The sequence below is a fragment of the Scomber scombrus genome, chromosome 2 (assembly GCF_963691925.1).
Source record: "Scomber scombrus chromosome 2, fScoSco1.1, whole genome shotgun sequence".
Classification (NCBI taxonomy): domain Eukaryota; kingdom Metazoa; phylum Chordata; class Actinopteri; order Scombriformes; family Scombridae; genus Scomber; species Scomber scombrus.
Window position 1 is genome coordinate 9,492,389 of NC_084971.1, and position 14,632 is coordinate 9,507,020.

The 14,632-nt window shown below is 40.0% G+C and overlaps 1 protein-coding gene across 1 annotated transcript; it reads left to right on the forward strand.

Moving 5' to 3' along the window:
* Positions 1-92: 92 nt before the first annotated feature.
* Positions 93-12,736, forward strand: pld5 (phospholipase D family member 5). The gene is made up of 10 exons (XM_062440748.1): positions 93-251; positions 8,432-8,568; positions 8,657-8,840; positions 9,105-9,213; positions 9,663-9,790; positions 10,623-10,820; positions 11,415-11,566; positions 11,738-11,903; positions 12,079-12,172; positions 12,486-12,736. The coding sequence occupies exons 1-10, from the start codon at positions 93-95 to the stop codon at positions 12,734-12,736; spliced, it is 1,578 nt and encodes a 525-aa protein (XP_062296732.1).
* Positions 12,737-14,632: the final 1,896 nt, after the last annotated feature.

A 14,632-nucleotide genomic window follows, 5' to 3' on the forward strand; every position in this document is an offset into this window, starting at 1 on the left:
GAAGGGAGTGACAGCTTCTTGGTGTGTGCCTTGCCCCGAGTCTCTGTGCGTCTGTGCCTTCGCCCCAGCAGACAGCAGCACGCAGGTCATCAATGGAGCTGTCAGATTGTACAAGGTCGAGGGGGCGAGAAGTGGCTCCTCCGGCTCCCCTGTCCTGTCTGTCCCAAATGAAGAGGAGCAGCTACAGTACTGTCCAGCAGCAGGGCTACTCTGCATCTATCTTTCTCAAACGCAAAGACAAGCTGGAACAGGTGAGCACACTGTCAAGTAACTCTCAAACCTCATAACAACATTATTTATTTAACTGTACATCTGCTTTTGGGAAAATGAAGAGGCGGAGTTGGTGACCTATATTCAAACTCTTACTCTTAAATCTTAAATTATAGTTTTACATCCATCAAATCAAAAGGCGGTACATGACGATAAATCCCGATCAGCCACACATCTAAATGTATATAGAAGTATCTAAAGTGTGTAAAATCATACTCAGTAGAAGTCTTCTACCAGCAGAATCCGGAAAAGGTAGTTTCAACCACTGCAAAAGCATTAATTCTGCATGCCTGTGGTGCATTAATGCAACTGAGCTCTGTTGCCTCAGATGAGAATTGAAATACCACTTTCTTCACTGCGGCCACACACACATTGTACATGCATACTCAAATACAAAAAGACGCATGCCACTGATCAAAGGATCCTAACTTCTTAACCACCAGAACAATTTCTTATATGTTCATGTTTTCAATATGTCTGAGCCTCAGTGTCTAATCCTTCACCTTCACTTCAGGATCCTATCGATTTTAGCAGTAAATCGATATCTTACTAGCTGACTTTTTTTGGGGGGGGGGGGAATTGGTCAGAAATTCCGCTACAACAAAGCCCCATACCAAGAGACATTACCACACGCTTCACAAAAGATCTGACACAGTAAAATAAGTAAAATATAGATTAAATACCTTTCCATTTTATTTACTTACATTAGGGTTTGTTAACAGCAGATCCATGCTTGCTACGAGCCACAAATGTGGATCAGGTTTGATTTCTGGATGGTGCAATAATGCTTTTAGTGTTCATTATATCAGAGCAGAGTAACACAAGCGTGTATGATGGAAGAGGAGGAGAAGGAGGAGGTGGAGTATAACCAGAATTGCTAACCAGGGCTGATGACAAATGCATGCAGTGCTGCTGATATGATTGTGGGAACTTGCTTTTTATGTCTTGTCTGTAGATCTACAAGCTGATTATTTCTAAAAGGGAGACAACTTAAAGAATAAGTTGGTGGCAACAAAGGCTGCCTGAAAATGAGTGTATCAACTTGCAACACGTTAGCTAAAACTGCAGCTTTTTATGATTTTTTTTAATCTACATGACTGTTCACATTTATTTTTAGTCCAATTTGGTTAAAAATAAAAGTGCAAGGGTTTTGTTTTTTTGTGTTGCAAATCATTTGAGTGAGAAGTCACTTCTTAACATCATCTGAAAGCATACTGCGAAGACTCTTTGTGCTCAATGCATTCATGGAGCATGCTAAGTAAAGACTTCCGTAGGCTGAGACTAACTTCTGGTTTAGCCTTCCAGCTAACTTGAATGGGAATAACACCATTCAATTCACTGTTTTTAAGACTATGGGAAAAGGGTTTTCCGGCCCAGTACGGCCCTATGTTCCCCCAGTTTAATAATAAAATAAAGATCTTCACCTTGCTTTCAAGCATTTTCATAGATGAAAAACAGCAACATGTTATGTGCATTAGGGAATGGCCATAAGCACAGTTATGGCCGTAGGAATTTAGGCCTGAGGAAACATAGGGACTCATTTTGATGCGAGGAAAATTTCTTAGAAATGGGGGAACATATGGCTGTGGGAACATAGGGCTGACCCCATGCTGGGACATGCTCTGTTTTGTCCTGACACAGCCCAGTCTTCACCCCCTCAGCGCTGACCATGAATGTGTTTTGTTCAACCTGTCTTTAAATTTAAATTCTCTTTCCAGTAAACATTTAAATTGCTCTCACATCTTAAATTCCCTGCCAGCTGAGAAGTTCTCTGCAGCTTTTGACCCAAGCACAGTGTTATATTCTCACACTGACATTGCTTGTCTGGTCCACTCCTTTAATACGCATTGCTCCACCATTTTGGATAAAGTGGTTCCAGCAAAATTAGACTTGTTCCATCCCCCTCGTTAAAAGACACTATTTATTTTCTCCAATGTAATGAGTAGAGTGACTGTGACAATCCACCAAGATCCATGTGCACTGTCTTCATTACAAATACCTTTTAACTGAGTTTAATGACAAGGTTAATGGATGCGAGGGCTTCTTACTTTGTTTACCTAATTTCCTTTAGTAAATGCAACCATAAAGTCCTGCCCCTCCTGATGTGCCTGTCTTTTCAATTAAGGATCGCAGTAACTGTCTTCATTTCTTTGTGGATAGATTAGAGATGTCAGGGCTAGAATCATCCCCTCTTCTACTGCTTTTTCTGCTTATCCAACTAAGCTGTCAATTTTGGACTGCTTTTCTCCTATTTCAAAACCTCAATCATCTGGTGAACTTCCTCAAGCCCTGTAGATATTTTACCGACTTCCATGCTTCTGTACTTTGGTCTATTAGTCCACGCCTGCTTTCTATTATAAATAGCTCCCTACAATCAGGTTGTATTGTATGCATGAATTCTCCCTGTGTAACAATGTAATAAAGTATATTTAAAAAAACTCAAGGTACATCATATACTTCTTCGTGCCCCTGGTACCCCATACTAGGTGATGCCACCCAAGAGGAAAAAAGAGCAATGTCACTTTTCCGCCACACACCAGATGATAGAATAGGAAAAATGAGCAACATTGCTTCACAGCCCACTTCCATTTTTGTTATGATAAGTTTTTACCTTATGCTTCAAACCCAAAAGCGAAATCATAATTGTCCAACTTCACGTTCAATATTATTACTTAAAATCAAGATCAAGCAAATTTTTGTCTTCTGATCCATGGAAGGTTTCTGTTCTTCCTTAGTTTCCCATAAGTCACTTGCATAAGCGTTTGACATAGTCTCAGATTACCAGTGTTTAACTGGCAGACGACAGAGAGACCCGGGTGGGGTCTACGCAGTAGGGTTTGAGAAAATGTGTGTTTGCACGCAGCACAGCCACGTGCGCCGGCCGGGTCCCCGGCGAACCCTGCAACTGGCTCAATAGCTTAGGATTTTCGTCCAAAGGCGGCAAAGATGCTTGAGCTTAAGGGTTTTGGCCTCGCCAGTCTAGACGAAACACTTGGAAAATTTCCAGGCTGTATTTCGCAGCCGTGGTACACTAGAATGTATTTATCAGCCAAAACACTTGGGAAATTTCCAGGCAGTATTTCGTGCCCCTGGTACACTAAACACTATTTGAAGCCAAATAACTAACTAGACTTAGACTAGACATTTTCAAATACTGCCATCTTCTTCCAAGACAGGGTTTAGGTATTCCCAAAAAATCACATTGTTTGGAATATTTTTTTAGTATCAGTTTGTCAGCAAAAATACATTCCTTCATCATACATCTTTGAACAGCAGTGGTGGTGGGTTAGCTGTAGAGGCTGAACAAGTAGATCCAGTGCTCTGCTATGGACACACTCACTCTGATGAAGCTTTCTGAGCGAGACAGCCTTACAGGATCATTTTTCATTGCTGGATCCCAATCTGCACCCCATCCACAGTCCCTTTGGCATGTGGCCCAGCCGTCTCCCATGGCGTTGCGCCCAGTCAGCCTTCACTCAGCACATATCACCCTGACTTCGATGGTATGGCAATGTAAAAAAAAAAACACCACATCCTGTGCATGCATGGAAACCTGCTGCTGAGCTTTTGGTGTGAAGGTGAAACACCTATATTGAGATGTCCTTCATAGAGGTGTGTTTGCATGGGGGGGGGGTTGGTTTAATTCATGCATAACTAAATTGTGACAATACGTCATGTTGCGCAGTTATAAATGTACATCTGTAAGCATACTTTAGGTAGTAAAACATCTAGGCATTTAGATTAAAATGGGTTGAAAAGTGGAAGTTATTTGCATATCTTACAGTTACATATAACTGTTATATGAATTAGAACCTAACTAATCTGAGACACTATCAATGAAACACTAATAAAAACCTAATCAAACCTTACTGGGATGTCAAAAACATGATGGAGGGTCTACCCAGGGATACAATTCCCATTCTTAAAGTAAAAAAGTAATAACTGACCATACAAGATGAAAAAATATAGACTCCAAGCTTCTTACACCACCATAGTTTTGTCACACACACACACACACACACACACACACACACACACACACACACACACACACACACACACACACACACACACACACACACACACACACACACACACACACACACACACACACGTACGTACGTATACAAGCCATATAAATCTGTTGTTGTATGATAATTAGTTAATTTGTGTGCAAAGTGTAAAAGAGCCTTATAGTGTGGCTATTTGTGTCTAATTAGTTCTTCTTGTTGGAGAACTGTGCTGTACATTATCAGGCAGTGATGTTCTGTACAGACAGTCCAGAGGGAGTGGGGATGAACAGTAAAGGCTGCTGTGACCTCTGACCTGCTCTGTTGCAAACAAAAGGAAAGCTTCTATAGCTGTTCAGAAGAGAAAAAAGGACTGGTAGGAATTTTATTTGAGACCATTCAATGATGCATTCCTACAAATGGCTAAAATTAAATTCAACATCATAGCAGTGACTGTGCAGTTGATAAATTGTTTATGTCAGCAGTTGGTTGGCATGACTGCTGCTAACTGTTGGCTCGGCATATCGTAGTATGTTCAGCTAAAAATTGCCCTGTGCTTCTGTCTCATAGTTGAAGACCATTCTCTCGTCACTTTGTTTCTCGCCCTGTTTAAAAGTGTGTTTGTTTGACCCGATGTGTACAGCTTTAGGAACATTCACCTCTCTTGGGAAGTGACTCAAACCTTTCTGTCCCCGGTGTCTCTCTCTCTCACAGACAGTGTGAAGTGCAGAGGTCACATGCTCCAGATACACGCAGATTTCACTGCTGTGACTTTGTTCCACTTTATTCCAGTATATCTGGGATCTCACCCAGTCTCCCATGAGTCTTTATAGTTAAAAGTCACACGTACCCTGCATACTTTTGTAGTAACAATCTGTTTATCAGCTGTTTCATTGACAAAATAATGAGGATTTAAAGACAATAAGATTTGGCTTATAATTTAATATACTTTTAAGAAACTCTTGCATCCTGCCTCTCTCTGTACTTCTCCTTTCATTACTCTCTCACCCCCCATTAGGTTATTCCTGGGCTCATAAACAGAGCAGCAGCTTGCCTGCAGTCAGAAGCATATGCTGTTTTCTGCTATTATATGAGACTCTACTCGTCTGTGAGAGAAGTATTTTTTTTTTTTCGACCAAGGCCTTTTTAATATGCTTCTGAGCAACACTGAGAGGTCGAGCTTTAGATTTGCAGCACAGTACAAGTGAAAAATATATGAGTGCACTGGATTCAGTTGATTACTGAAAAGCACAATTTATTAAAATACTTTAAAGCATACAAGCACAGCTGGGATTAAAGCAGACAATATTGCTGATTTACACAACTATGTCATCAGTTAAAGTTATTAATGAGAGTTATAGGGCTATTTTAAATCCTTTTGTCTTTTCTGGGCCAAGCTGTGTGTGCATGTGTGTGTGTGTGTGCGTGCGTGCCTGCGTGCCTGCGTACATGCGTACATGCGTATGTGTGTGTGTCCCACCTCATGAGTTCATAACAATTCTGAGTTTTGCAGCAGCCATCACACACAGTGGATCACCAATAGCGTGTTGCAGCATCCCTCCCCTCTAAGCCAAGCCCAAGTGCTTTCTGCCAAATGAGTTTTGTTCACAATGTGTATAAGAGAGGACGATACAGATGAAACAGGAAAAGGAGGGAGGAAGAGGAGTAGAAAGAGGAGGAGAAGGAGGAGGAGGGAGGGGATTGCTGGGGCTTGGATGTACAGCTCTGTATTGGCCGTTTAAGAGAGAGGGGTTGGTCTGCCTCCATCTCTCCTACCGCCTCTACTGTGTCAGTGTGGAGAAGCAGAGAGTGAGCAGTACACATACTGCTCACACATACACACAAACACACACATACACACACCACACACACACACATACACACACACCACACACACACACAGTCTGAGGTTGCAGGAAACATGTCAGGACGTGGGGCGGATCAGGACCTGAGGTGCACACACATACCTTCCAGGACAGGGAGGCACCAGCAAGATGAAGCCAGCTGCAGAGTGTGAAGACAGAGTGGACTGCTGGCTGGTGAGAGCTGGCTGAGAAAGTCGGACAGACGGACTGACAGATATGTGACTGAGCTGCTGTTTCTCACCTGTCAGAGAAGTTTGAAGGAGAGCTGCTCTCATGGCGGGACCGGCCCCACAAGAACCTTTGAAGGTAATATTTACAGCCTCCAGCTACACACGCTTCACTCTGCATCTGTTTTAATATGTGATGCTATTTTAATTTTGTCTGTTGGTGGGATTTTGGTGCATGTTTGCAACAATTTCATTTTCTTGCTTGCTTCCATTACATTATTTTATTATTAACTAATTGATTCATTTTGATGAAGCCTTAAAATCATTACATTCATATATTTTAAGTCTGTTTTCCAGAAAACTGTATAAGACACTCAGGTTGCAACTAATAATTATTTTTATTATTCATTAGAAAAAAGTCACTATTACAATATCCTAGAACTCAATTGGATATCTCCAGATTGCTTATTTGTTGAATTAATGATTCAAAATCCAAATACATTCAATTTACATTAAAATTAAACAAAGAAAAACAGAAAGTTCTCACATGTGAGAGGCTGGAGCCAGCTACAGAATGGCATTTTTGCTTGATAAATAAACATAAACGATCATTATCATTATCAAATTTTTAATAACTCTCTTTCAATCAAATAATCGATGAATTGTTTCAGCTCTTAACTCAGTGTTTGATTCGTAAGTTATTTTGATCGCACTGAAAACAGCTGCGGATACGTGTTTATCCATTGTGTTATTGTGTTTTTTAAGTGAAGAAAAAATATATCTTAGTGCATCAGTAGCTCATCTAGTATTGACCTGTCTCACAATGTGGACTGTACTATACAATGTCAGTCCTGTTCTGTATCATGAGGCTTTATTTCCTTGCAGGCATGTCCACATCCATAAGTCAAGCATGGTCCTCGGCGCCGATAAATGTAATGACAAGCTCAGGGGTCTCAGTGGACAACAGAGGGGTGTAAGGTGCATCCGGCTGGCACCAGTCTTTCAGCCTCATTGACAGAGACAGACGGTGCACAGAGGATCGGGAGATGGCATCCCCGAGACATCGTACAACACCCATTTTCTGTATGACACAGTGCTGAAGAGTGTTTTTGTTTTGTTTAATCATCAAAACTTTTAGCTTGGAGTCATCTTCATGAGAAAAAAAACTACTGCTTACTCAACCAAACACATTGGCTGGATCCAATTCATTTGATTGATCAAAGACAACAAAAAAGAGAATATCTAATGCCACGGTGACAGCTCATGAAACTGACAAAGCCAAACAAGGGAGGAAATAAGATGCTGAAAATCTGCAGTTGTAAGCAAAACAGAAGTGCCTAACTGCACAAAACTGTGAAAATCAAGGCTCCTCAGGCTGAATACAAGACAATAAGGCTGCTGTGATGTAACTGCTGACACATCTGACAGGTCAGGCCACCCTTATTACAAAAAGAATATACCATATACTGCACAAACACATACAAATAGGCTTTAATATTGCTTGTCGTGAATGCCACCATGGCTGTCTCCGTCCTGCCACAGAGGTAATAAAATCCCTCTCAGCTGGGATTCGCTTGAACAACAAAGCAGGCTGTATACTGAAATGTATACAGAGAAGCATAAACCAGAGCTTTTTCTTATAGTTGGGCTTTAGTGCATATCAATTTGCCTTTAGTTGGAGAGCGTTCCACTTCGCTTGTCTTCTGCTCTGTGGCATAAAGTGAGATTTGTGGGTCTGGGGGATTTTTGCTCCAGAGCATCTAATTCCTCAGCAGCTTGGTTGTCAAAGCCTTTCTACTCTTGAGAGAAGACGTACAGTTGTTGTTTTATTGATTATGAATCCTCACCTCGAATCAATCAATGGTATTGACTGAGGACATTAGCATTTCAGGGCTGATCTTTCCGTTTTGTACGCCACCCAAAACCAATAGCCATGTCAGTAACTATATAGATGGTCTCTGTGTCTTAACTTAAGTTGTTAACCTGCTGTGTGACAACATGGGGAAGAGTAGAGCTAAAAGATGCTGCTGATCATTCGTCCCTCGCAAAAACTAAAACAATTAAACAATACATCTGACTTTTGTTAATATACTTTATGTGTGTGTCACTCATCTTCCAGACTCAGCAGAAGTGCATTGCCATCTTCGCCCTGTTGTGCTGCTTTGCTGTGCTGGTGGCGCTGATCTTCTCATCAGTGGACATTTGGGGGGACGATGAGGATGGTATCACAGAGGAGAACTGCAGCATTGACTGCCGGTAAGATGTTATTACAGGTATGACATGAAAGCATGAAAACAAGTTGTCATATTTCTACACGCTCATAAGGCTTCGGCATGTGTTTCAGCATTGTACTTGTGGAGAATATTCCAGACGACCTGCCTTTCCTCAGGGATGGCAGACGCCATCTCCCTCTCTCTGTTGGCCTCCACACCCTGCTGGATCAGGCAAAGCACTCTGTGGAGGTGGTGTCACCTGTCTGGGATTTAAACTCCTGGGACCTGGAAACTACGGCAAGCACTGCCAAACAGGTACAGTGTTGCCAGACAGCCTGAATACACCCTCCCCAACACTCATGCAGAACATGAATCAACTGCTTTTCCCAGGTTCTCCGTGAGAGAAAATACAATTATTTTCTAGTAAAGATTATATGTAGATGTTAATTAGCTCAGTCCTGCTGAGATATAAGTATTGCCCTTTTAAGACACATCCGCAAATAGCCATACTGCTGTTTAAGTGGATACAATTCACAAACGCTCAACTACAGCGATACAGAACATCACTCTCTTCTTCAGGGTCAGCTGCTGTTCCAGCGTCTGCTCACCCTGAAATCTCGTGGGGTTAAACTGAAGATTGCCAGCAGTGTGACTAACTCTGCTGAACTGAAGACCTTGGCAGCACACAGTGAGTGGCTGTCATATTTATACTTTATAAAAGCAATTTTTTTTTACCACTGAAGCAAATCAGAATGAAGATATATTTCTCCTGACACTCCCCCAACAACATTTCCTGTGTAATGACTAGTTGTCAAAGAAGATTCCACTCTATTCAGTCACAAATTTGGTCACTTTTAGTTGCCTGTTTTAGGTCAGCAACACTATATTTTACATATTGCATCTAGCATCTCTTAAACACGGTTCATAAAACCATCATCTTCCTTAGCCTTCATCTCAACTTCACAATCAAGGTTAATAAAATGTCATATCCTTTACCTCTCAGGATGCCTGCCTGCTTTGCTCACACGTCCATCAGGCAATTGGAGGCCAATTGGGAATTTTTCCAAGATTCCCTCCATCTCATTATTTCAAACTTTTCATACTCTCACCACTCTCTGTCTGTCTCTCAATGCCCAGATGCACAGGTTCATTTTGTTAACATGACAGCTTTTACCAGAGGAGGACTGCATTCATCATTCTGGATAGTGGATCGGAAGCACATTTACATCGGGAGCGCTGCTATGGACTGGAGGTCACTCTCCAAGGTAACAACAAACACCAGCAACACATGACATCAGAAGAGGTGGTAAATGAGCGTTGCCGTGTCTGCAGTTTATTTCTGACCTCAGCATGTCTACAGTAGCTTTTGGTCTCTCCGAAAATAAAGACAAGTAGCATTTCACTTTGCATTTGGTGTGTAATTCACAATAGAGGAGGAGCCAGAGAGCATTAGCATACTGTAAGTTGAAATGATTACTTGGCACTTTTCACGCTTCAGTTTTAGCTGGAGGACTGGACACATACAGTACATGAATATATATATATGTGTGTGTGTGTGTGTGTGTGTGTGTGTGTGTGTGTGTGTGTGTGTGTGTGTGTGTGTGTGTGTGTGTGTGTGTGTGTGTGTGTGTGTGTGTGTGTGTGTGTGTGTGTGTGTGTGGACAGACAGGCAGGGAGGGAGGAAGAGATGCAAAAAGGAAGCAAAGCACAGTCTGTCATAAATTCACCAAACATGGCGACACAATGGACTGAAATCTTTGTGTGCTTCCTTCTGGGTCACACCCTAAAATAGAACAAACACTAAACAAATAAATGGGCAAGATTATATTTAGAAAAATGATCTTGTTTTTGCTTTTTAGAAACAACCCGATCTTCTTCTATCCTTAAAATTGTACATTATTTAGTATTAGACTATTTACAGTGTTACTACTCTCACTCTAACATCAGAGCCTGCTAAACAAACCTTACTTTCACTTGTTTAGCCTTTTATCTAACTCTACATCCTCTAAACTCAAGCATGCCTATTCAGCCAAAACGCCTGAAACTCTTGTGCTGCATCATTTTTCCCTGCGTGCTTCTTTCTAACAACCCCCACAGAGGAAAGAACTGGGGGTGATGGTGTATAACTGCAGCTGTCTGGCTCTGGACCTCCACCGAGTCTTTTCCTTCTACAAGCAGCTCCAAGAGAGGGACTACATCCCCTCCATCTGGTCGAAGAGAGTTACAGCCCTCTATGGAAAAAACAACGCCCTGGAGCTGCAACTCAACACTACCCAAGCCACTGCCTACCTGTCTGTGAGGGATGAATTTGTTATGTTACAGTACAATGCTGGTAGTGAAGTGACTGGTTTATATTCCTCTTAAGGCATTCATTTCCTGACTCTGGGCTAGATGGTGGATGCCTTTATGAAACTTTAATTTCCAACTAATAACAGTCACACACAGTGGGTGATTAATCATGTTAATATCACGCTGAGGAGCATCTTGAGTCGGGATATCTCAGTACCTCAGCCTAATTTGACAGTAATGAATCTTGTTACCCTCTAAGCGACAGGATGCTTATCAGTTGCATTTAAGACATTTATCATCCTATAGGAACTAATGGAGCCATGCTGTTACAGGCTGCTGGCAACTCCAACCTGCTCTTATGCCCCATTTCTAATAATGACACATAGTTGAGGAAATGTGCCTTGATGTTTTTGTTGCCCTTTACTCATTCAAGATTGTAGTCTGAAGCTGTCAGATATTTTACAAAAACATGTCTCGATGCTGCATAAATTAAACGAATACTGAATGTTAAAGCTATTTTAAACCACTTTTTTTCTTTCAGTTTCTTTTTTATTTACATTTTGGGTGCAAACTTGTCTGAGTAGTGTATCCTTTCTGCAGACTTCTCCTGATCTCTTCTGCACTAAAGATCGTACCAGAGATGTAGATGCCATCTATCAAGTCATCCAGAGTGCAAAGACATTCGTCTTCATATCTGTGACGAACTACCTCCCTCTGGTGAGCAGGGGTTTCAGAGGAACCTCGGTCACAAGGTACTAAGTCTGACATCAAAACGCCATATGTTCAAGAGCTTTGACGTTCAAATATGTGTTTTTGTCACAGTATTTATGAGGTTAGCTCATGTTCATACGTGCAACAAATATGAAAACACTGTATGTGTATATGAATAAGCTTTTGTCTAATGACAAAGGTTCCATTACAAGGTACTGGTCACCTATTGATGAGGCGATCAGAGAGGCTGTGGTTCTGAGAGGGGTCAAAGTTCGCCTGCTGATAAGCTTCTGGAAGAAGACTCACCCGCTCACCTTTAACTTTGTGACCTCCCTCAAATCGCTGTGCATGCATCTGCACAACTGTTCACTGGAGGTGGTACGTGAATTTACACAGCAGTCTCCAAATACATCTGTGGTTTGGTGTTTACATTAACATACAGTACTGAATGTTCCTGACTGATATTGCAAATATTGAGTGCATGTATGCATGTGTTTGTGCTCAGAATCTATGATGTATCTTCAATGATTATGTCAAATAAAATGGTTTGCAGAAGTTTTTCAGTCACAATAAGGAGCAAAAGGATGACGTTCAACGTGGACTCAACCACAACAAGTACATGGTGACGGACAATGCGGTTTATATTGGTAGGCAACACATGTAAACTTTTGTGGAATTAATTTACGTTTACACATTCAAGATATGTGAATATCTTATTGTCATTTTAAACAATGACAGTATAGTTTTCTTTAAAGGAATAGCTAGTGAAATAAGCTTCTTCACTTTCTTGCCGAGCATCTGATGAGAATACTATCTCATCTAACTCTCAGCAAGAAAGTAGAAAGCATATTTCGTAAAGATTTACACACACAGACACCGAGAGAGAAGTACAGAAGGCTTCTGAAACTCAAAATCCTTTTTTTCTTGAGATAACATCTAAGGTTTTCTTTTTCTCCACAGGGAACCATGACTGGGTGGGGAGTGACTTCGCCATTAATGCGGGAGTTGGACTGGTGCTCAAGATGGAAAACAGTCTTACAGATAGTGGAGCGTCGATCCTGCAACAAGTCAAAGCTGCTTTTGAAAGAGACTGGAGGTCGCGTTACGCTAAGAACCTACAAGTAACCAAAGATCACGACAGCAAATACAGACACCTGCAGGTGAAACTTCATATGGAGACGAAGGAGGAAAACAACCCTTTATCTTTATAAGCACAGAATGTCTCTATATCCTACAGCCTCATATGCCTGAATATACTAGATTTGACAAAACTTGTACACAATATAAGAATGTAGACCTACACTATTAGACCTGACTTTGATTTTGTGATGTCATTTTAATAGATCCAGTTACAGTCAAAGACAAAGACAATGTTGAAGCTGCAAGTCACAGTATTTAATTAATTGTTGACTGTTATATGAGCATGTACTGCTGCATGAATATTCAAAGTAATATTCAGATTCAAACTATATACTTCATAGATAAGCAATATGATAAATCAATATGCTCTATGTAAGATATATTTAAATCCATAGACATTTCTCATCAATCTCACCAAAACGAATCATGTATTATTCAATGATGATGCACTATTTTTGTTCAGTTTTAATATGTATTTTATCCACTTTTTATTTTTATTTATTTATTTATTTATTTTTTACTATTTTTGGATTTGCATACCATTTGTGATGCTACATGTATTTATCTACAGTTTCTTGAATGATATGCACACACAGGCTTATGCAGTAGTTTTACAACTGTTTATCATCACATTGAAAACGTTCATCCTCTTAAAATGTTCTTTCTTTCCTACTTGTCAGTGCGTTCATTTCAGCATCACTCAGACAGGAAGCATTGAGTGCCCAACATTTACACACATATTCTAGCAAAACAAGATCAGGTGCTTCAAATAATTGTTAGACATCATTAATCGATGCAGTGCTACTCTATCTTTTTTTCTTCCTTTTATATGACCCATTGCAAGCTGTAAATCAGTTTTCTGAGTTTCTTGTGAGATGGCTCAAATAGAAAATTAAGAAATTTCAAATTTGAGGACAATCACCGAATCAGTTCCAGCTGTAGTATTTCAATAAAGAAGTTCACCGTTTTGATGTCATTAGAGGTCAGTGTGTATAATATAATATTTTTTTTAATTCCCTCTGAATGTTCAACACTGTATTATTTCAAATAATTTACACTAGAAACACACCAACATATGAATTCGGTTTGATTTGGAGATATACTCCAACTACAATATAAGATGAATGCAGATAGAAGCATTAATATAATAAAAGCATACAAACTTTGAATGCTGCATGTAGCATATTTGGCCACTGAGGGACAGACAAACTCCAAAACAAGCTAACAGACAAATATGTGAGTTAACAGTGAACTGAAACATCAGTTAGGCTATAAACTGGAATTAAATCTCATCATTACAAATAATATGTGAAGTATATACTCTATATTTGGCTGTTGACAGGAGTTAGACATCACACATCTGTCATTCATCAAATGTATGAAGTATGAGGTTTTGAAAGTGTATCATTGATAAGAAATCATTACGCATTCTAATTGTTTGCATTATTCTATTATTAAACGAGTAAATTTAAAACAAACTGTAACATGTGTTGTATTTTAAATGTAGCATACATTAATCCTTTAACTTCAAATTAATTAATTCGATTTAAATATATCTGATTTAGATTTATAAATTTAAATACATCTGATTTATTTAAAGATTTTAATTTTGGAAAAAACATGTAGGGTAGATTATAATTTTCTGAGTAAATCATGTATTAATCGTGATTATGAGATTATTTCTAAATCTAATCTCGGTATTATATTTTTTTATTTCTATCAGTCTATCTACAATTTAATTCCAAGTCTTTACCACAGGGTGGTGCTGTGGCCATGTTACAGAAGACTTCTGGCAGTCAAAGTTTGGCATGATGAGTTGATGTTTTGTATTCAGTGGGAGGAAGAACATTTCCTCATCCCACTCATCCAGCTCTATTTTACACTCCGCATCAATCTCCCTGAAATGGCCAAAATGTTGAGTATATCAGGCTACTTAATGTCGATATGGTATTAATTAAGTTTGGAGA

Bases quoted from the DNA above. Each gene is read 5' to 3' on its own strand.
- pld5 (XM_062440748.1), top strand. From the start codon at position 93: ATGGAGCTGTCAGATTGTACAAGGTCGAGGGGGCGAGAAGTGGCTCCT. The intron at 252-8,431 runs GTGAGCACACTG...CTCATCTTCCAG, and splicing joins GCAAAGACAAGCTGGAACAG to ACTCAGCAGAAGTGCATTGC. The intron at 8,841-9,104 runs GTACAGTGTTGC...TCTCTTCTTCAG, and splicing joins CGGCAAGCACTGCCAAACAG to GGTCAGCTGCTGTTCCAGCG.